The 21792-nt window shown below is 38.1% G+C and overlaps 1 protein-coding gene across 1 annotated transcript in view; it reads right to left on the bottom strand.

Annotated features, from left to right (window-relative positions):
- NELL2 (neural EGFL like 2) overlaps window positions 1–21792 on the bottom strand; it is a 117225-nt gene that overhangs the window by 57567 nt on the left and 37866 nt on the right. The window contains exons 10-12 of the mRNA XM_005419305.1: window positions 19769–19871; window positions 16684–16812; window positions 2730–2855 (exon numbers count right to left, since the gene is read on the bottom strand). Coding sequence (XP_005419362.1) covers window positions 2730–2855; window positions 16684–16812; window positions 19769–19871 — 358 coding nt within the window. The remainder of the gene's footprint in view (window positions 1–2729; window positions 2856–16683; window positions 16813–19768; window positions 19872–21792) is intronic.

Raw genomic sequence — 21792 nt, 5'->3', positions numbered from 1 at the left:
GAAACTGGAGCTGTTTTGGAAGCAGCTATGGGTTGTCTAAATCAGTCTTTTGTGTGCATGACTCTGACAGAGATAGATAGCACAGATTTCTTTTCAAATGTCTCGTACAGGAGAAAAACTCTTCAATGTCACCGATTTTATGGCTCTTTTCTCTTTTGATCAATGACTGCTAAATTATATGTGTGTTCATTGGACGGGACAATAAGGTATGTTAGTCTGCCAGCAAGCTGTGGACATCACCTACATCATAACCTGCCTAATCAAGGTCCACACATAATTTTTCAACATCTTCCTGGGATTCAGCTATCCTGTGCAAACAATGACATATTAATGCCAAGTTACAGACTGTTTTTTTTTCCTGCTCAGTAATATTCCAAAGGATGTGTTACCAGAGCTTCCTCTCCAGTTTATAGTGGCAGCTATTTTACTCACAACTACAATTCCATAACTGAATTAAATTACACAGCATTATAAGAAACTGTGACCTGAAATATATCTTAAAAATTTTAACACTTAGTAACACAAAGGGTCAATTATTGCTTGTTTGCCCTATTCTTGTTATTCCTGAACTGAATTAAAAACAGCCTCCTCCTCAGTTTCTTTCATATTTAAGCTGGCAAGTTAAACCTAGAATTGCCAATAAGGTAAATAGAGACTTGCTAAGAACTTTAAACTCTGCAGAGGGAAAAAGAGGGTTGATTAGCTAATACATTTATCACAGACACCAGAGGAGCTCACTCAATAGTTGTGGAACCAGAAAAAATAATGCAGTTATTTTGTAACATATACACTTTATGATGTTAGGTTGCCATTCATTGAAATTCCATCATCCAGCAGAGACTGTATCCTCATGGTTGCCTGTACCCAAAATCCAATATGTAAAATTTAAGTTCAGAAAAATTCCAGGTCCCAAATAATAGTAAGTGGCATTGCTCATACATATAGAGTCTTTGACGTGCATACACAGCATGACTTACAGCTCAGATGGCCTAGTAGGTCTTATGATTTGAAATCTTACAAAGCTTTTTCGTCTAATTCCTTTTTTTAGCATTGACTTTTCCCAGCTTGATTGACAAAGGTGGAAAATAAATAATTCATTTTGTCACCCATCAGGCTGATTTCACAGGAAACTATGATTTACAAATGTAGAACCACATTCAGTTTGCAGTGTTGGATCTAAAATGGATTTCTAACACCTTTTACAGAAGTTTGACTGTCTAGAGCTCTTAACTACTCTGTATTTCATAACAGTATGTTTCAGCAAGTATGAGGAATGCAATGTGAGGACCCTCAAGAACTACCTTTATTATATTTATAGGAACCCAATGCCCCTGCAAAGTTGGTGATGCTTTACCATTTGCAAAGTTCAATCAGAACAGCAAGTTACGGGAAGCCAAGCAGAAAAAGCATCCCACAGATTTAGACACAGTTGGTCCTAAAATAATCCCAATATTCACACTCAGGAGATAGTGAAACAATTTCTTTACTCAGTGGTGAGTGTGGAAAATATAAGAGAATGATCAGAAACGTACTGGCTGCTTCAGGAAGGACCTCCTGTGGGCAGGCTTTATAACTTGGGCCTTCAAAAAGTGGGCTTACTGCAGTAAAACAGTGCTTGCCAATGTATGAGAGGAATGACAAGTATAGGTAAGACAGCATTCAAAAAAATCACATGGATGTGATTTGAAATCCATGTCCTTGAGTGCTGTGCATGTTTGGGAAAGGAAATCATACCAGATCATCAGAAGCTGTTTCTGTACCAAGACATATCATCGATACTAAAAATACAAGACACAATGGACAGAAAAAAATCAGAAATTAATTTCACAGTGCTGCTTTCACATTCCAAATACTCTCATACATTTATAGCCAATTTCTGTTAGATGATACAAACTTCAAGAATGCTTTACTGAAAAAATGTAGCATTTTATAGAAAAACCTAATTTGTAATCCTGTGCACGCAAAACAGAGATAGTATTTTTTTCACTGAGTAAACATGTCACATGATCAATTAATATTTTCTTTATCTGTGTTGTAGGAAGAAATACAGGAACACTTAGAGTGGGTCTGATACAGAAGGTTGTTTCAGATGTCCCATGTTCATTCCATAACCCTAAATTATCTTGCAATAAAAGATAGAAGACAGAAATAAATAGAAAACAGAAAGTCACTATGAACCAAACACGTACCCTGGCAGTAGAGCAAAAAGGGAAGATACAGAGATAAGACTGACCATGTTCTCCAGTGGTTCAAGGCAAGCAGAACTCCTGCCCTCTGAACTTGGGAGAACTGAGCCTGGAGAGTCCAGAATGAGGACACAGCCACTCTTAATATGTAGCAAATTTAACTCCATCTAAAGTCTGCAGAAGAGTCGCTATAATCCAAGACAAGCTGTACTGGTGTGGGACATGAAAACCAAGTAAAACAGCACTATTTTCGCTCACTTATTTTCGTCTTCAGTCTCTTCCCTTCACCTTTTTAATCAGCACGCAAAACGGTGCAGACCCATAAGACAATCCAGCCTACTTTACAATTTCAGGAAAACAATATGACCTACATATAATCTGTAAAATTCATTAAATTTCTGTACCAGATTATGGTGTTTATTCTGTTTAACATGTCATTTGGGTGTTCTGTGACTCCAACAAAGATTAACTTTAGAAGAATCATATCAGTACTCCTAAATACCACCATCCTGCTATTTCCTTGCAGAAACACACAGCTCTTACCTGTGCATGAATAATCATCAATGCGGATGTATCCGGTTTTGCAGACACACATGAAGGATCCTGGTGTATTCACACACATGGTGTTCTCACGACAGTAATGCCGTCCTTCAGCACACTCATCAATGTCTGTCAACAAGGCAAAGAGGAACACAAGTCAAATTCAGCAGTTATTTTTTGCAATTTCTCAATACACTGCTGTTCACTTCCATCAGTAGTGGGCTAGACTAAAGAGTTACTTAAATGCCAGCACATTTTGGAAAGCTTTTTGGCTTTCTCCTTTTAAAAAAACTGCTTGAAATATTCAAACAAGAGAAAAACACCATGAGTTTCTGTGAACAGCTGTTAGTGGAGTTACAAAGAAGACTACACTGGCTTACATCTTTCCTTTTGAAGTACCTCTGATGTTATTCCTATGATTTAAATAGAACAGGGAAAAAAAACCCCATAGTCACAAACAACTGAGCAATGACCTCAGCACTGCAGTAGCATCCATCACTGCACTCTGTGCAGTCACCTCAGTCACCAGCACTCAAAACACACAACCAAACGCACACTGCATGCCTTTGATCTAACGGGAACTATTGTTTGGGAAGAAACTGTAAGGAACAGGGTAAGATCTGAAAAGACCCTGAAACTTAGTATAAATTTCTCTTAAAACGACAGAGTAGTCTATAAGTATTCTTCATATATTCAAACGCATATATCTGTACTTGCAAATATCTACATACATCTGTATATAGATACGCATACACACCATACCTGAAAGGAACCTGTGAGAATCTCACTCATATAAAGATCTTCTCTGACAGAACAAAACGCAACTTGATAAAATACTTGCTGGGGCAGAACACCTGTTGCAGTATAAGCTTCTAGAGCAAACTCCCAACATAAATGACTGTATGGAATTCAAAACTTAATTTGCTTTGGTACTCTCTTGGGTTTCAAAATTAGACATATTTCTTTTATCAGGTTACAATTCAATGGTAAGACAGAGAAAGCACTACGAATAACAAAAAACCTTCAGCATAGTATTATTATACTGTAAAAAAGAAAAGCTATATTAATTTGGAAGTGGTCAGTAGCACACTGTTCCTGTAACAGCAAGGATAAAGACATCATTACTGAGATGCTCAATACAGCTATTTCTATTGCCATGTAATGTGTCACTGAACCTTGCTGCCAAAGTATGCTAAAAATCAAATGGGGGGATTGTTGGCCCAGTTTCTTTCCTGCTCATCAGTTTTGATTTCTTTCTTGTTTTCAATAATGTTTATAGCTTTCAGTGTTGAAAATAAAATCTCTGTATGGAAAAGCATTGTGTTGTAGAGTCTAATGATAACTCAAGATAAAAGACTGTATATATAAACTCAAATCAGGGTTGATTTCTTAATGCTGCGATGCTAAATGTCAACATTATTAACTCCTGCACTTTGCTCCTGCTTAGGTCTTATGCTTATCCCTCATTTCTTCTTATCTTCCCTGTACCCTTAAATCAACAGGAATTTACCAACTGCACTCATTAACTGCTCTTTTCTTCCCCCCTTTGCATTCTTACAAGATAATCTGCCTCCCTGTACAAACAGTGTGATGCACTGAATATTACTGATTCTGTAGTAAGTTCCTAATTTCATCCAGTTTTGGAAAAAGAATTTTCCACGGTCCTCTGCCCACGGGATTCTGCTAGAGAAGCTGGGGGCAGTTCACTACCAAACACGAAGGTGTCCACTGCAAAAGAATTTCATGACTGATGTACTTTGGCTGGTTTCCTTCCCTTTACCTTGTAAATTCTGCAGGCATGAGAGAATCATAGGTGTATTAAGGTGCTAGTTTGAAAAAGCTAATCTCGCAATTTTTTACGTATATGTGTACTTGCACAAATGAGCATGCATTTACAGTGAACACAGGGAGCACACTAAGGCTCCAAACACATTCTGTGAACTTCATCTAAGAACACCAAAAAAAAGTGAAGCTATCATAAGACCACCACAGCTGGTTTTGCACAGAGAGTGGAATGGGGCACAGATCTCCCGACTTACAGATGTTCTACAGAAACACAAGTGTGCTGTTCACAAAAGCAGACAACAGTTACAACATATGACTCAGCCTCTACAACTGATGCAACTTGTGTCTTTCATAATTCCAGCTAACAACTCCATATTAAATTAATTGTGTTGATTTATATTTAAGTAACAACATCGGTCTTTGAGTAATTAGAGGTCTTATGTTCTCGGCATCAACAGACTGCCTAGAAGCCAGCTCTGGCACTCTCAGAAAATTCTACTTAAAAATCCAAAGCCTCAGAACCATTCAATAGAACCTTCTGAAAACTATAATAATGATTGCTTGGAAGGTAAATAGCCACAGGAGATCCAAAATGCCAACAGTTTTTATTTTGCAGGGAAAAACTTAAAGTCAAAGCTTCTTTGATTCAAACCTCCTAATTCAGAATTGCTCTAAATAAAAGCTTACACTTTGCCAACAAACCACATATTGAGATTTTGAAAAATGTTTTATTTATAATCATCTTTTTTTTTCATAAACCTTGCTTGTTCAACTGATAAAAAAAAAAAAAAGGAAGAAAACCTGAACAGATGTGGGTTGAGTTAACTCTGAAGTGTTCATTTCGACAAATCTGATGTAAAACTGATCTGCAAAGAAATTGCTCACATTTTTTAAATGTTCACTAGAACTCAGAACTCCCACCTAACTCTCTGTTACTGATACTATCACAAGCTTATTTCACACTGGCACCTGAAGACCCTCTACACCATGGACACACAGCAGGTAAGAAAGTGCTTTTACAAGCAATTTGCAGCTTTAATACTAGATAAAGATAATTAATACAAAAAGGGTAAAATAACAGTCAAATGACAACTATTCACACAGAGATTGACCATACAAAAGCCTGTAATTCCATTCCCCCTTTGGCACGCCACATGCAATCTTAGGTTAAGGTATTACAGATCAAGGAGTACTGAACTAGGGCAGGGAATGAGCCCAACATCTGTTGTCTTTCAAAGCTACCAAAATAAAAGCCTCTTTATCCTGTTTACTGGTTGAAAACACTGGTGTAGCCGGTCATGGTATGAGCCCAGCCAGCAGCAAAGCCCCAGGCAGCCACTTGCTCACTCTCCAACCAGTAGGATCAGGGAGAGAATCAGAAGGATAAAAGATAGAAAACTTGTGGATTGAAAGATAGACAGTTTAATAAGGAAAGTAATGGCTGCACACACAAGCAAAGCAAAACCAGGGGTTAATTCCCTGCTTTGCAATGCCAGGCAGGTGCTCAGCCATCTCCAGGAGAGCAGGGCCCCATCACATCTAAAGGTGCCTTGGGAAGACAAACTCCATCAGTCCAAAAGTCCTCCCTTCCTCCTCCTTTCCCCCAGTGCATACACTGAGCACGATGGCACATGGTCTGGAATCTCCCTGTGGTCAGTTTGGGTCACCTGTCCTGGCTGTGTCTCCTCCCAACCCCCCAGGCACCCCCAGTCTCCTCCCCAGTGTGGCAGCAAAAAAAGTAGGAAAGGCCTTGGCTCTGTGTAAGCTCTGCTCAACAAAAACATCTCTATTATCACTGCGTTCAGCAAAATCCCAAAATACAGTCCCACACCAGCCACTATGAAGAAAATTAACCCTACCTCGGCCAAAACAAGCATGCCACCTTTAGATAGAAATGCACAACAGAAAATCTTATGCATTTCCATATCTAAGAAATCCTACAACATCTATCTTAATTTCCTTTTGCCAAAAAGCCTAGTTAGCATATTAATGCATATTCAGGTTTTACTGTTCAGCCAGTAAGATACTGAAGTCAGTTCAATAGGATGAATGCACCACTCCAATGGCTCTACACATTCAACAATAAAGACTTGTGTGCTTGAAGTCTGTGATGTGATACTGAGCCACCAGCTGTGATGTACTGACAACAGTGTAGTCATGGAGATCATCAACCTGCTCCGTTCCCAGTGGAACAGATAAAAGGGGCACCTCTGGGAAAACTGGTTAGTGCAAAAGTGTTTGGAATCTGCACTTCAATGATTTATTTATACTTGCAAAAACATCAAAAACAGAAAAAAAACCCCTGAAAAACCTGCCTTTCTTTATTCCCCCAAGCACTCAAACAAAATTTATGCAAAATATATAACCGAAGAAAAGTTTCCCTGTATCCTTTTCTCCTGCACCCTAATGAGTTTCCTTCCCCAGAGTAAAATTCCCAGTTATATTTTACAATCCCATTAATAAGAACAGAACTTGACCTGCAATCTATAAATCATTGTTGACTAAAGCCTCACACTAACAAACAAAGCCTCCCCTTAGGCCTCCCTACACACATCACTGCCTTTATCTACCACAAAAGCCTTCCAGAACAAATGAGTCCGGTCATTATCACTAAGTCAGTAATTATCAGCTGTTATGAGAAGAGGCTATGCCCAGAACTGAGGATCCTTTATGGATAGTGTCCTGCCTCCAGCTATTTCCCTTAAAACTCAACAGTGTCTAACACCAGTGATCTCCCTGGTCACCCTTAAAGAGGTATATGGCAGCCAGGGAGATCACTGGTGTTAGACACTGTTGAGTTTTAATGGAAGGGCTAAAACTCCTGCAGGATTTTTTGCAACAAATAACATTAACTACCCAGGAAGAAAGGGAACAGGAACATGAAAAGCCTTATTTATTAAAAAAAATTATTTCATCAACACATTAAAATTACCCTGAACACAAGAGCAGAGTAGATTAGACCTAAAATTTAAAATAAAACCCCCATGGGTTTTATCTTAATAAAACAATATGTTTTCACAGCCTATAAATATCAAGCACCACATTTACCTGCTCAAGAGGCTAACATTTTTTCACCACTCACACAACTTCATCAGCACAACTCCATCCTGATCTGAGGGCTCTGCTGGTAAGAGCAAGGGCTCTACTCCTGTGAATCCTGGGCCTCTCCACTGAGAATCCTAAGGATGGATACCAGTAACTATGATCAAAACATAGGCCTTTCAGGCCCTTAGCTTTATCACTAGCAACCTGACTCATACAGAGAAGACAAGCAGGGAGATTGAGACTCTTCTCTTGGCCCTGACCTAGAAAAAGGGCATCACAAAATCAGCAGATGCTGCTCAACAATTAAGGGACTATGAAAATGCATGGTGACCATTCACAGCAATGAGGTAAATGGCTACCTAGCCAAAAGGTAAATGAGGATTTAAAACCTTTACAGCAAACATAACCTGTTTTGCACCTGGAACAAGATCACAGAGAAAAAAGTTCTGTGCATTTACTTTCTCTTTGTCATCCCTCCACCAAGAAGTCCTACTTTTCTCACTTTCTACCTCTGACATCAAGCTTCTCCACTGTTTTCCTCCTGCAACCACTTTCTACCTATATTTAGTCCTGTCTTCAGATTTTGCTCACTTTGTCTCTCCTCCTGTACTCAACCCATCAGCTCTTACTCCTTAAAAGAAAAAGAACAGAGCATAACTTTGAAGTAAGATCCCACCAGCTTACCCATCTGTGAATCTACTGGGCTTTTGTATTTCCACCACCAAACACACTACCTTCCCCACTGCTCAGATGTTTAGTATGCTAAAACTTCCTAATTGCTCTAATAAAAGTATTCCCAGTAGGGTCTCTCACACTCCCTTGATCATATTTCCAAGCTCCTATTCTCTTCAGCTTCCCTTCATTTTCACTTATTGCCTGGTTTCAATATCTTGTGTGTTTTGGTTTCCATAACATTATCTTCTATGTGTCTCTTTTTGTATAAACCCTTTCTCACTTTCCATCTAAGATGAAAAAATATCTCAGGGCTCTGGCACAGCCCTTGCTCCTCCTCCTCCCACTACTATTTCTAGACTCTCCATCACCTGTCAAGCCTATGGTTTAACTACTGCTGTTGCCTCCAGTCAGTCACAAAACAATCACTGCACTTTTGTTTTGCTTTGCTCTATCAAATCCACTGCAGCAGTTTTTACAACTGACATATCCCACAAAGGATGTAACCAGCAACTTCAATCAAAATTGTGTATTTTTGCACATTATTTATTCCAGCTGACAGCAGCACCATAGTTGTTATCACTCCTACCCTCTTTAGATAGTTTTCAACTTTTTCTTCTTTTTATACCCTGTGCTTTTGCTGCTACCAACAGCCAGTAAAAACCTGGCCCCTACAGCAAAATTATCAAGAGGTAACATATACAATCTACGTCCAAAATTGTTTTTTGCTCTTGGGGAGTTTTATTACTTTTGTTTTTGTCTACCTTTCTAGACCTGTGCGTCTCTCCTCCCCCAAAGAGAAGAGCACTAGAACCTAAGGAATCACAATTAATTTAGCCCTATGAATCAACTATAAGAACATACCCCTCATGCTGAATTAAAGCATACAAAAATTACCTCAAGCATACACAAAGACCAAGAAGAAAGGGTAAAATAACCTTCCATTATTCCCACCATGCTGGTCCCAAATAAGAACTTGGTTGCTAACAACGCATGCAGCAATGAGTAGGGAGGGTAAGAAGAATTGGGCAGTTACTTGATGTTATTGAATTATTAACAGACCTGTAGAGAAACTAAGTGAGGTGGATTCTAGTGTTAGCACTCTTGTAAGCAAACTAGTAAGATGTTGCTGTACCTTGACTAAATTGATAAAGCATTAATTAGACTAAAAATAATTTCTAACTGTTTGTTTTCACATAGAGCACATTATTCCCTAGCTCCTAACTAAACTGCAGAGCTAACACATACATATTGTACACATCCTGGTTCTTTTCCCTTCACACTCTTTTAAATCTCTGATTGTTGCTTAAGTTTATGATTTCTCTGTCCATCTCCTACAGTCTGTGAAAAGGCCATCAGGACAAGAAAATACTTGAAATAAAAGCAAAGTCACTCAAGGTCTACATTCCTTGACTGAAGTTCTATATAGCTTTGCAAGGACACAATACAACAATACAGCGTTTCAGAAATATCATTTTTAACAGTACAAAGAGTTGTTTTTATTTCAACTTGCCCCAGTTTTTGGAAAGGAAGACAGACTGTAGAGATAAAACTGTCCTTGTTAAGACATGCAGTAGGAGATATTGCTCAGCAGCTACTCATGAATGTGAGACTCTTGGAAGAAATGGAAGTCTTTATCTCAGTCTTGTGAAAACATCACTGGACTCCACACATGTGTAGTTTTAAAAATACATATCACAGGAAATCTTTGAACACAAATACTGTCTGCCATCATGGAATATTTTACTTGGCAAACTGCATCTTCTTACTATTTAATACCTTATAATTAATTCATATAGTAGTGTACATGTGATGAAACAAGTACCTATATATAGTTATTTGTCAAACATGAAAGCATCCCACAGGGCCTTTCGTTAGGCTCCAAATAACTAGTCTGATACAGTTGCATACTGAGAATAAAAAGGATGTTGTATATGACTAATTAGTCAATTCTGAAAATCAGAACAACTTACTGGCACTCCAGCTCATGATCCAACCCCCTTCAGCACTGCACTTAGTTAGAATTACATCTTTAAATCTGAATTGCAAAACAATATTTTTCTTTTCTTATTTAAGTATGACAACTTATCATTTTGAACTGTGAATGCCAAGAATTTCAAATACTTGCCACTCATCATGTTTTTGTTTTCCCCTATTTTAAAAGGGTAATGAGGAGCATTAATATTTTTATACAGAGACTACAAATATCTATTGGGCTCTTCTCAGGAAGACAAGGCACAGACTGTACTGCACCAATGTATTTTAAAGCTCCCTATTGGAACACGGTAAAGACAGCGCCTGTAGGCAGTGGTAAGGTCCCCATGTGTGGGTTAAACTGTCTTTGGGTCTAAACCATGCAGCATATTCTTGTGAGCTACCTGGTAGATTACTGCCTCTTTTACAAAAAAGTGCTGATACCACAACTCCGCTGTCCCTCAAACTGTGTCAAACTAGTTACAAATACCAGAACAGATGCAAACACTGTGGCTGCTATTGCTCTGCACTCTTCATGGAAGAATATTTGTTTTAAATTCAGTTTGCTGTAACGCAAGGCATTTCTCTGTCTTTTTTACAACTCTTGGGAATCCAGCCTTTATGTATTGTTAAGAAACGTTGCACTTTTAGACTGAGGTTTTAAAAGTTACAAAAGAAACCCAACCATTTGGCTGTGGGTACTTTTCACACAGTCAAAGCACCTAATTTTTTCAGTAATCACCTCCCAGCTAACAGTGAAAACTGAACCGAAAGTAAAATAAGAACAAAACTTAGGCTTTATTTTCTTTTCTCTTTTGCTTGAATGTCTACTACGTTTGTATGGAAACTCTCACCTTAACTTCTCATCTGAAGACAAATTACATCATATGTTTATATTGCAAGTGGAAAAGGGCTGCTCTCAGTGCAATAAAACCTCTCCTTACCAGATAGTAGGAGCAGAGTTTAAAAAATTTTTCAAGAAGCTCCCTTCATATGATTAGTTTCAGCTGTTTGGTTTTTTCTTAATTGTAGTAACATCATTCTCAATCCTGGCTATGGCTGGATGATAGAATCATTCTGAACATAATTAATGCAGAAGTAAACAAAATCAAGTAACACTAAATACATCCTACAATTTGTACACATACAAATTATCTCACTGCTACGAGTGATGACACAATCTGTACCTCAGTATGAACCACAATCTATGAACTGGTGTCAGGGATACTGCTTCTGCACTTTAAGTTAGGAATAAACTTTATTATTTTCCTTAATTAAAGCTATAGCAGACAAGAAGGCTTGGTCCCGCTCCACCACACTGACACATTAAAACTGCTTTTCTAATGCCACATATTAAGATTTCTCACTAACATAATGATGGAAATAAGATGACACTTAGTACTTTTGATGAGAAAAAATATTAATAATTGATAATACATTAATACTATTTAATATTAATATTTCATTTTAATATTAATGCTATTTAATTAGTTTTTATATAAATTTGGAAATAAAATTCCTCCCTCCTAGAGTGAAAGTTTTTCTTTCTGCTTGGCTGGTTTCCCAACTCAACTCAAAATGACTAGGTACTGACTCAAACAAACTGCCAACTGATGGAGCTGGAAATCTTTATTTCTTATCTATATGTGATACTATTGACACTTTTCACTTCTAAAAAATACTTTTTCTTTGACGAGGGAAGTGTGAGTAGCCTTCCCAGGTTCACAAAGCTGACAGTACTGTAGAGCTTTTTAGTAGGAGTCTTACTCAAAAACAATGGTGCATACCATGAAGAGAGCAAAGCTAGCAAATAGCTCAGTACTGTCTATTAAAGACCCAGAAGACTCAATACAATATATTATAATACTTTGAGGGTTATCTCCATTATGGAAGTCTCTTGCTTACACTCTCCCAATATTACACTTAATTTAAGAAAAAATATGTTCTTTATAACTCTACTTGGCCAATATGATGCAACACATATCCCGCTGCAATTTGATTGTAACTCTTTATACTTTATAAGATATCTTCTCTTGACTACAATCCGTGGAAGTCAAATTAATTTTGAAAATATACTTTATTTTTGTAATCCAGCAGTTAAAACTAACAAGATTAACAAGAAGATTAACAACAGATTGTACTAATTAGGTAAGTGAAGAAGGGCAATATTCATATTTTTGGGTAAGAGGGTTAATATTATTTTTAAGCATACACAGGGATAAATTAGTAAATCTTTCCAAACAGAATAGTAACATACAACTGTGAGCTAAGGGAGACCTGATAAGGTCTAACCAAGTATCATTTCTGACGTGCTCCAGAAATCTCTGGAAAGAGGCAATTTCTCCTCTAAGACTGCTTATTTCTCTCCCCTGACAATGATTCAAATCAAGCCAGCTTATTCAAAAGCATATTTCTCAACTAAAAACCATCTCCCCTCAAGGGACAATCATCAGTGAAGCTGATGTAATTCTCAAATCCAGACAAAGTCATTCAGTCTTTGGTCTAATTTCACCTGCTACACTTGAAACTGGGACAAACATGACAACAGCAGAGAAACTAGAAGAGTTACTGAGGAGAATGAATAAATTAGAATATAAATTGAAAATTGTTTCATGAAAAATTGTTCTAAGTTAACTATGTTGTATACATAGTTGTGTAAATAGTACAACTAAATTTCTAAATATCAAAAAATATACATCATGTCCACACACCCACAACATAAATTTGTGACATGTAGAGGGCTGACCCTGGTCAGCAATTCAGCACCCAGCAGCTCCTTTCTTGTTCAACCCCTCAGTGGGATGGAGGGATTAACAAAAAGTGAAAGTGAGAAAAAACTCATGAGTCGATACAAAAAACATTTTTGATATCATAAAATAAGTGATAGATCAGCATCATCAGCAGATTGATGCTTGACCAATCTCTGATAAACAGCCACACTGCACTCCTGTTTTCACTACTAAGAATGGCATCACAAACCTAAACCACAGCACCACACAGGCTGCTACAAGGAAATTTAACTCTACCACAGCCAAGATAGATATGTGTTGGAAAATAGCCTCTGCATCAGGCAAAATCCTCTTGATAAAGAAGTAAATAATGCAGTTTTCTCAGGTCATGCTCTGTCTTGGTCTCCACAAAAATTATTGTATTTTCTCGTCTTCTTTCTTGAGCTTCCTCTGTTCTCTATTTAATCAGCAATCCTTGGCAGTACTTCTGAACTGAAATCAGATTTTGCAGAGAGATAGTTGAAATATGCTCCTCTAGATGCATCAGATTACCTTGGTAGCCAAGAGTCACAACCTTTATCCTGAAAAGCCTTTTCAGCATAACTCCACCATCATAAAAGCAGTGGGTATTGAACACTCTTTGAAATATATTCCAGAGGGTAATCTTCAAATTGAGAGTACTGCACACATAGCTTCAGAAAAAACTAATTACACGTTACCAGAACACCTGTTTTAGTAAGCTGTTATTGTTAGGTAGGATGCTGTATTAAAAGCACCTACACCTGGGCAGCACAGCAAAATCCATACACAACCTGCTCACAAAGTATCTCAAACTGCATAATAGCCTGAGGCAGAAAATAGATTTAAAAGTATTTGGAATAAGGCTTCCAGTATGTAAATTAAGAAATACCAATTCTTTAAGTACTGCTTTACGCAGTACTCTGAAGGAAAGCTAAATGTGATGTAAATATTAACAAATATTATTATAATATGACAGCACCATAAAAGTATCTAGAGACATCACAAAGCTTTGGAAAAGCACCGGTTCATTCTAGGACAGAAGCCAAACTCTTCCATCATTCAGGTGAAATTTATGCAGCTTTTTCAAACTCACACTGAAACCAGCTTTGAGTGTTTCTCCTTAAGGAATAGTTCTGCAAATGGGAGCATCGTTACTTCTGTTTATTCTTTCCATTTTGATAGTGCTAGAGCACAAATCAGGATTGTATTTAGTGAAACTTCGCTCTAACACAGACCCAGTGACATCCAATTTTGCAGTATATCCGAAGTTTGTGCAGTGCAAACAAAGAAACAGCTCTCATACCTATGGGCTATAGGCATTACAAAAAGCCTTCTCTGAAAGGCTTTGTGTTAACTCTACATTTCTATACCTAGCACTGCTTGCAATTAAAGACCAAATAATAGCAGACTGAAGAAAGGGTATCCACTGAGAAAGGGAGGTTGGGACCATTTCAGCCTTTCAAGAAGAGGCACAGGACTCTGAAAAGACTTGGCGTTACACTACTGACATTGTGCCTTTTGCTGTTTGTTAGTTTAGTATATAAAGTAAGAGTCTCTTTCCAGAAATAAAATCCCCTGCTCAAAGAGACATTTGAACCGAAAAAGGGATACAATAATAAAAGCACAACTCTGAAGAAACATGGGTATTTCAGCCCCCTGCCCCTTCCACAAAAACAATCCTGAAGTTTTGATTTGTAGCCTTATCTGCCATCCTTCCAGCACACGACCCCACAGTCAGTCAGGGATGGACAGTCAAGGGCACATCTGGACCCCTGTACCAACTGTGCATGGCTCAAGTGTGGTGCCAACACCACAGCTACACCACAGAACCAGAAGCAAAGCCAGGATGGTTTGCCTGTTGAGGCAGCTTCACCTCTCGCAGGGAGAACCTCTTGGGAAGTGACCTAGCCTCCTGAGCTTTGCTCATGTGGGCACATCTTCCTAGTGTAACTTACTCCCATTACCTTCAACATGGGTAAGTGTTCCTGGATCAGGAACATTTTAAAGTTGCAATTTAATGCCTATAAATGTAATAAGCAAAATTATTATTTTTATGTAAATAACACGTCCCAATCTTTTATTCACTTATGCCTGTTCTCTGAAAGAAGTTAAGCAAATTCATAATTACCACCCAGGACCAACATCATTTTACCATACAGAAACAATTGGGCCAAGAAATCTTCTCAAAAGATCATCATATTGAAATCAGGTACTGCAGAAACTGGTAAATCCTCTTATAATAAGAATGCATCAGCCTCATATCTACTGTGTCCTCATCAAAGATTTCACCCTCAATGATGATTAAAAAGTTTCTTCTCTTTTTTTGCTTATGGCATGCCTGACAAGTTACACACAAAGCAACAGACTCTAATGTGAGAGACATGGAGACCACCAAGAAAGTGCAATTTGGTTTTTTGCTTTCATTCAGCAGAGTAACAATAGAGCTGCAGGTAAAAAAACCTCTTAAAGCCCCTAAATTCACCATAACTCCTTTGCTCCAGTGACTCCCTAAAACAAGGAATGGCTGATGAGCTCCCAGGGACACAGATCCACAGCCTAAGCCACAGCAGTCTCCAGGGACTCCAGTATAAAAAGCAATTGATGCTACAAGTTTCACGGCAGGTCCTGATGTCAGATATCTCCTGGAACAGGATAGGGGGAAAGGGATTTGGTTCTGGAAGATTTTTAGTTCTGCTTCTCAAAATCAGCTTACATCAGAAGGCTTACCATAAAAATTAAGTAGAGATGTATATAAAGCTGCATTAATTATATGCTCCTTTCCCAAAAACAGCCACAAATTCTCAAATGTAAGTCTACAAATGAGCATTCCCACTGACGTTAATGCAGCTACTAACTCAAGCAAGCTCTGGGCATTAACTTCAGCAGAGTTCAGCCAAAGCAACAACCTTAAAAGGCCTCAATTTATCCCATTTATTGTGCATCATCAGAGAATAATGAAGGTATTAGGTGGGACTGCAGAGTACCTTAAGCTACACCTCCTCATAGGTGCTTGACTTTCAATTTAATCTGAAAAGAACTGCTTACTAGACAAAGCCCATTCTGCTGCCAACACTTGAGCTTTATTGTGAGAAGGGCCTGACAGCACGCTAGTATTGTGTTTACAGAATCAGGGTTTTCATGAGGCAGAGCAACAGCTAGCACCAACACTGGGAGACTCTGCAGAGGACTTTGGCTTTCACTGCTGGAGTGGGGATGAGTTCCTTTCCCCTGATGATGCTAGATTGTACAGATGATTCTCTTCTGATTAAGTAGCTTGTTGCTTCCTGATAACAATAGAGCAACTCAAATAATGAATCTTTACTCAGTGTGATTAACAATACTAGAATCTAATTTATAGCCTTTCTTACTTCCTGAGGAGAGAAAATAGGAACATGCAGCACTGAAAACAGAAACTAAATGTTACACTAATAAGTTTTTCAAATGGTTGAATTTAGATTGCCTAAGTATCTGAATACCTTGGAAAAAAAAGGAAAATTTTCCTATGGAAGCCCTTTTCTAATTCAAGACCTCAGCCATATTAACTGGTTACCTCCATGCTGATCAGATTTTTTTAGTTTTCTTTTAAAGAACTTATTTGAAGAGATTATTTTAGTTGATCAACATCCAATTCATTGCATTGAATATGTCAATCCCTTTGACAGCTTGTGAATCTGTGGACTCATCCCACAGTAATTTATAGAGAAGTGCTAATCCTGCGCACAAGGCATCACCTTCACAGTAGGCATTGTCCTCTCGAAGGGCTCGGAAGCCGTCCCGGCAGCTACAGACAGCTCTGTCCTCCAGGTTCCGGCACACAGAATGCTCCATGCAGTTATGTCCTTCAGTGCAAAAGTCATGGCCTGTACAGAAACAAGCATGATTGAGGGTTAAAAAGAATCCAGGGATTACAAAACATACCTGTCAAAGACAGTGCTATCTTTTTCTCGGCTCTTTTTCTCAGTTAGGTCAAAGAATACCTTTCTATTGTCTGTGAGATACAGAAAAATAAATTGTACCAAGCAGAAATGGATGAGAGGAGTAGTAAAGGCCACCAGAACAGACTGTCTCTAGGTCTTCAATTCAATTTCAGGTTATAGCACTGATCTGAAGCAGCTGGATAGGAGGCTTGTTCAAATCCCCTTACTGTGTCCTTGTCATTGTTAATTACTTTCACAGGACATGTCTTAATTATATAGTTCTTGTCATTTTCTTTTTTTTTGTGTTTGTTTGTTAGCACATTTGTAAAAGACCTTAACAGCTTAGACACTCAGCATCTCATTTACTAGTGATATTACTTTTAGCACTTTAAGTTCCCAGGTGTATTTGTAAAATCCTTCTATATTTAACCAAAAGTCTTTGATTAACATTGACTTGTTTTGCTTTACTCTCCTCTTATCTCTTCCCTTCCTCCACTAACTGAATACTCTTCCCTTATTACATCATTCTTTCCATTACAGAGAATTTTATTTTTAAATCTCACCTGTTAGCCATCCCTCTTTCCTATTTTCTTATTTTTTTCTTTTCTATTTTTCCTGAGTGGCCATTTTACATTGTACCTTAATTATAAATTTTTAAGACTAAGAAGTTCTTTTCCAGGCAGGAAAATTTAGATTGAACTTTTCAACTCAGTAGGTTTCTTTTTAAATTACTGTTTGCCCTCATGAAATCTAATGATTTAATGTTGTTGAACAACATTAAGTGGTTCTAGAAACTGACTTGAAGCTTTCAGTTTCCAGATCTGTATATAAAGGTGTAGAGCTTGTCTCCTTCCCTGTTTTCTCATTAATTTTATTTGTTTCAAGTTTCCTTCTTTCACTGAAGCATTAATTGATCAAGCAGCAGCAGTGTTTTCCAATAATTACTTTCTTCTCAGAAAACCACAGGAGACCTTGGGAGTGTAGGCTAAGCTCAGGGGACAAGGACTGGTGTAACAGCAACAGCTCCAGAATGCAAGCTAGCATCAGGCTGCAACACAAGCCTCTTGCAAAAGAGCAAAAAAGTATTTTTCAGCAGTAAAGATTATTAGTTTTATCATTCCACCTGGTTTCTGCTTCATATTTTGCCGCAAAAGAGCTTCTAACCCTAACCTCACAGCTTAGTTAAACAAGGATCCCAAGCAGGACAGCAGCAGAAGAGATGCTTCGAGGTCAGGTAAAAAAAGTCTTTTGCACTTGAACAGCTCAGGAACAGTGTGAAACAACACGAATGAAGCCAAAGAAAAGGAAGCAGAAGATCCCATAGAGACAAAATGTTTTAGTACTGAGACCCAGTGACATGGTTATGATAGAAACATCACAGACCTACTGTGATATGACAGGCTAATGCTTTTCTTCCTCCTGCTGTGGGTTGTTTCTCTAAACTAAAGGCATGCTTAGGTAATGTTACCCAGACATCATCATCCACCACAGCTACCACAGTGATGGTGTCTAACATAGAACATTATGGAGCAAAATATTCTACACTTTAATTGTGCAAGAGGTCTCCAATACTCCTTGATGACAGCAGCAGCAGGTGCGTCAGGAGCAACCTCTGGCCACGGCATCATCTACTTTTTGCCTTTTTGCTGCCCACCTCCTGAGTTCATGGAAAAGCAAGAGGCTTATTTCTGGATTGGATTGGATTGCATCAGATTTTGACATTAACTATGAAGATACATGTCATCCAGAAAGCATGAGGGCTTTCATACTGATTATTATTAAGATTCTCAACATTCATACAGCAGCTGTATTAATAAACAAAATGCATGCTGCTGAATAACAGCCTACAGCAGCTTCTCATTTAAAGAATAAGCTCCTTGCCTCATCAGAAGCCAAGCTAGCATAGTTCAGGGAAGATTGAAAATATTCAGAAAGCACTCAACCGACATATATTAAAATTTTCTAGCTATATCAGGCACAAGAAACAAAGACTCCTTTTCTCTAAGCTACTGAAGATTTTATAGAAAATTATCATTAAAAATACTTTTGGACTGTGACAGACTTGAAGACCTGTCTTCTCTTAAGTTCTTTTCTTCTACTTTCTTATCCCTCTGCTTGATGTCATTAATCATATTCTTCATGTTTGTGCTGATTAGTACAGAAATAGCCATAGCTGCAATCTTCACTGATGTATACCTAAAATCAGGCCAAGAGCCTAACACATTCCTTCATGCCTTTCAATTTATCTTATTTAGTTATAGAAGAAACAGATGTAGCCACCTGAAGATGCAAATGCTAATAGCTTTGAAGGTACCCGTGTTAGTCCAGATCAAAAGGGTGGGCCAAGGACTCAGAGCACTTCCTGCATCTCCCTCCTTTGGTAAGGATCAGACTGGGTGCAGCACACAAAGGTGCACAGCATACAAAAATATTTCCCAAAGTTTCTGCTTATAGATGTAGACTACAACCCCAGAGGTGAACAAGTTACCCAAGTACTTGAACTGCTTAGCACAAACGGTTCTCTGAAAGAGATATCTCAAAGCACCCCAGAAAGATGCTGGCAAACATGCATATTTCTCCAGTCTATTTCATTTGGACACTGGAGTGTGTGAAGGGAAGAAAAATCAGTAATTATACACATGATTTCTTAGACTCTCCATCCATTTTTGGCTGGAATAAAACACAAAAACTTGTGTCACAGAATTTACATTACTAAACATTTTACAAACAACTTTCAGATGTCACAGTGCAGTTGTTACCTATTCAGCTTCCCAAGATTTACAGTGATCATCATGCATAGGAGTGTCTTATTCAAAATTATCAGAAAAAAAATCTATTTGCAATCTGTAAGAATGAAAAATTACACTGAGCTTATATATATATCCTGCTACTACCTTACCTTTACAGACTTTGCAGCAACTGTGAGATAAGGGGATCTGTTGAGATTCTGGGCAGTTCAAAACTGGACAGATGTCTTTTGGAATTCGCTGCATTTTGTGGTCCTGTTAAATTGAGGTGATTGATTAATACTGTGAGATAGGAAATAAAGGAAGTTATAACTTTAGTGGAGTTTCACCATTATAATGTACACAAACCCATGCCTAGGCCAAACTCCAGGTACCTTCAAAAACCATTTGAGTGGACAACATAGCACAAAAAAAGCATCAGGAACTTTCCTATCCTCACACTTTTTCAAGCAAGCAGAAGTGTGGCAACAACTCTCATTCTTCTCTTATCCTAGCTGTCAAGTAACTTGTCTCAGAAGCTTCTCTTTGCATTATGCCTGTAAGAGTTACAATTATTTCTCAAAAACTGAGGCAGCAGATTCCAGAGTCAAGGGTCCCCATAATGAATAGTCTAAAGAAGCTTGTTATATATACAGCAAGTAAAATCAAACTTGAGCATCTCTGATCTCACTGCTTTCAGTGGCAGCAACACTGAAAGAAACTGGCACCGAGTCCCCATTAGGAAAGAGAGGTTTTCATCAGGCATCTGGAAGTGTACAACACCACAAGATGGTGCATAAGCATGTTCAGGCACTCGGTGCAGGTGACCTGAAATTGCTGCAGTATGGCCACACACCGTGCTTGCCTTAGCAACCTGGCTACCATGGGTGTACCTCCTTTAGGCTCCCTCAGGCCATAAATAATGTGTCTTGCAGGGCTCTAGTCATGATAGGGCAAAGAAAGAAAACAAGACAAAGAACAGCATGTTCCTCAGAGGCATCTGACATAAAATAAGCGATGTGGTTAAAATAAGACTTCAATGAACTCAGGACTATGCATTTCTGCATGCAAGAAAAACATCTACAATAATTCATCTGCCATTTTATGTATGTGCATTATTATTATTATTAGTCTAGCATTTAATTTTAAATCCTCTTTAAGCATGAAATATAAAGATGAACATGTACACAATGGCCAATATCAAAATGACTGCTCAAACTTTACCTTAAACAATCCTGACAGAGACCAGCCCTAATCTTATAATACAATAAAGCAAACCAGACAGAGATGTGCTGTACACCAGAACAAACAAAACCCAGCGATCCCATAGGCTAAATTAACCTTCGATAGAAATAACACCAATAAAGGTACTCTGGATTTCATTTTAATCTTTTATAAATTCTAATTTGGAAGATAATTTTTCATTCACTTATTTTTAATATTCAAATAGAGAAGTGCATGCCTATAGCATGCACAATTGCAGCAGCCAATCAAAACAAAACATGAGGCTTTTAATTACATCCAGACAAAATGAAAAATTTCCATACATTGCCTTGATAACATCATTATAATCTTTCAAGCATGAAACCAGTACCTGTGCCATTCCTATTAATACCTCTTGACTTGAAGTCATTAATTATATCCTTTTATGTGAACTCTGGTAGTAATAAAATAATTCCCATCTATGAATTCCTAACTGACCAACAAAGTTTACAGATTTTATGCTCCGAATTATCATTCACGAGGCTGTTCAGCAGAAACTGTGTGCACTTCAATCCTTGAAAAAGCAACATTTCAATCAGCTAAAGTTGCTGCTTACTATTTCTACCAAGACAGCGAGGCAGCCTACCAGAAAACAAGTCTAATCAACAAAACACAGACTAGCCCAGCCAACAGAGGCATTTTTTTTCATACAGCATCACAATTGCCAGCCGCAAGGAACACAAGGCAACGTCACATAACTTTTGATCATTGTTAATTATATCCATCGACTAATCACAGAATTCATGTCTTGGGTGCCATGTTGAAAATACAAGCTCATAGCCCCAAAAAGCCTACAGCTGAATCCAAAATTATTTCTGGTCAGCTTCTTCTTGCCATTCTCAAAAGGGTGTCAAAGGCCCTACTGCAGCAATTAAGCTCATAAGGATTAAAATAAACAGCAGTTAGAAAAGAATTCCCAGTTCTTCTTTGTAAG

This window comes from Geospiza fortis, unplaced genomic scaffold (assembly GCF_000277835.1).
Source record: "Geospiza fortis unplaced genomic scaffold, GeoFor_1.0 scaffold166, whole genome shotgun sequence".
NCBI lineage: Eukaryota > Metazoa > Chordata > Aves > Passeriformes > Thraupidae > Geospiza > Geospiza fortis.
The sequence above is the reverse complement of the archived record's forward strand: the minus strand, read 5'-3'. Positions and strand labels throughout refer to the sequence as shown.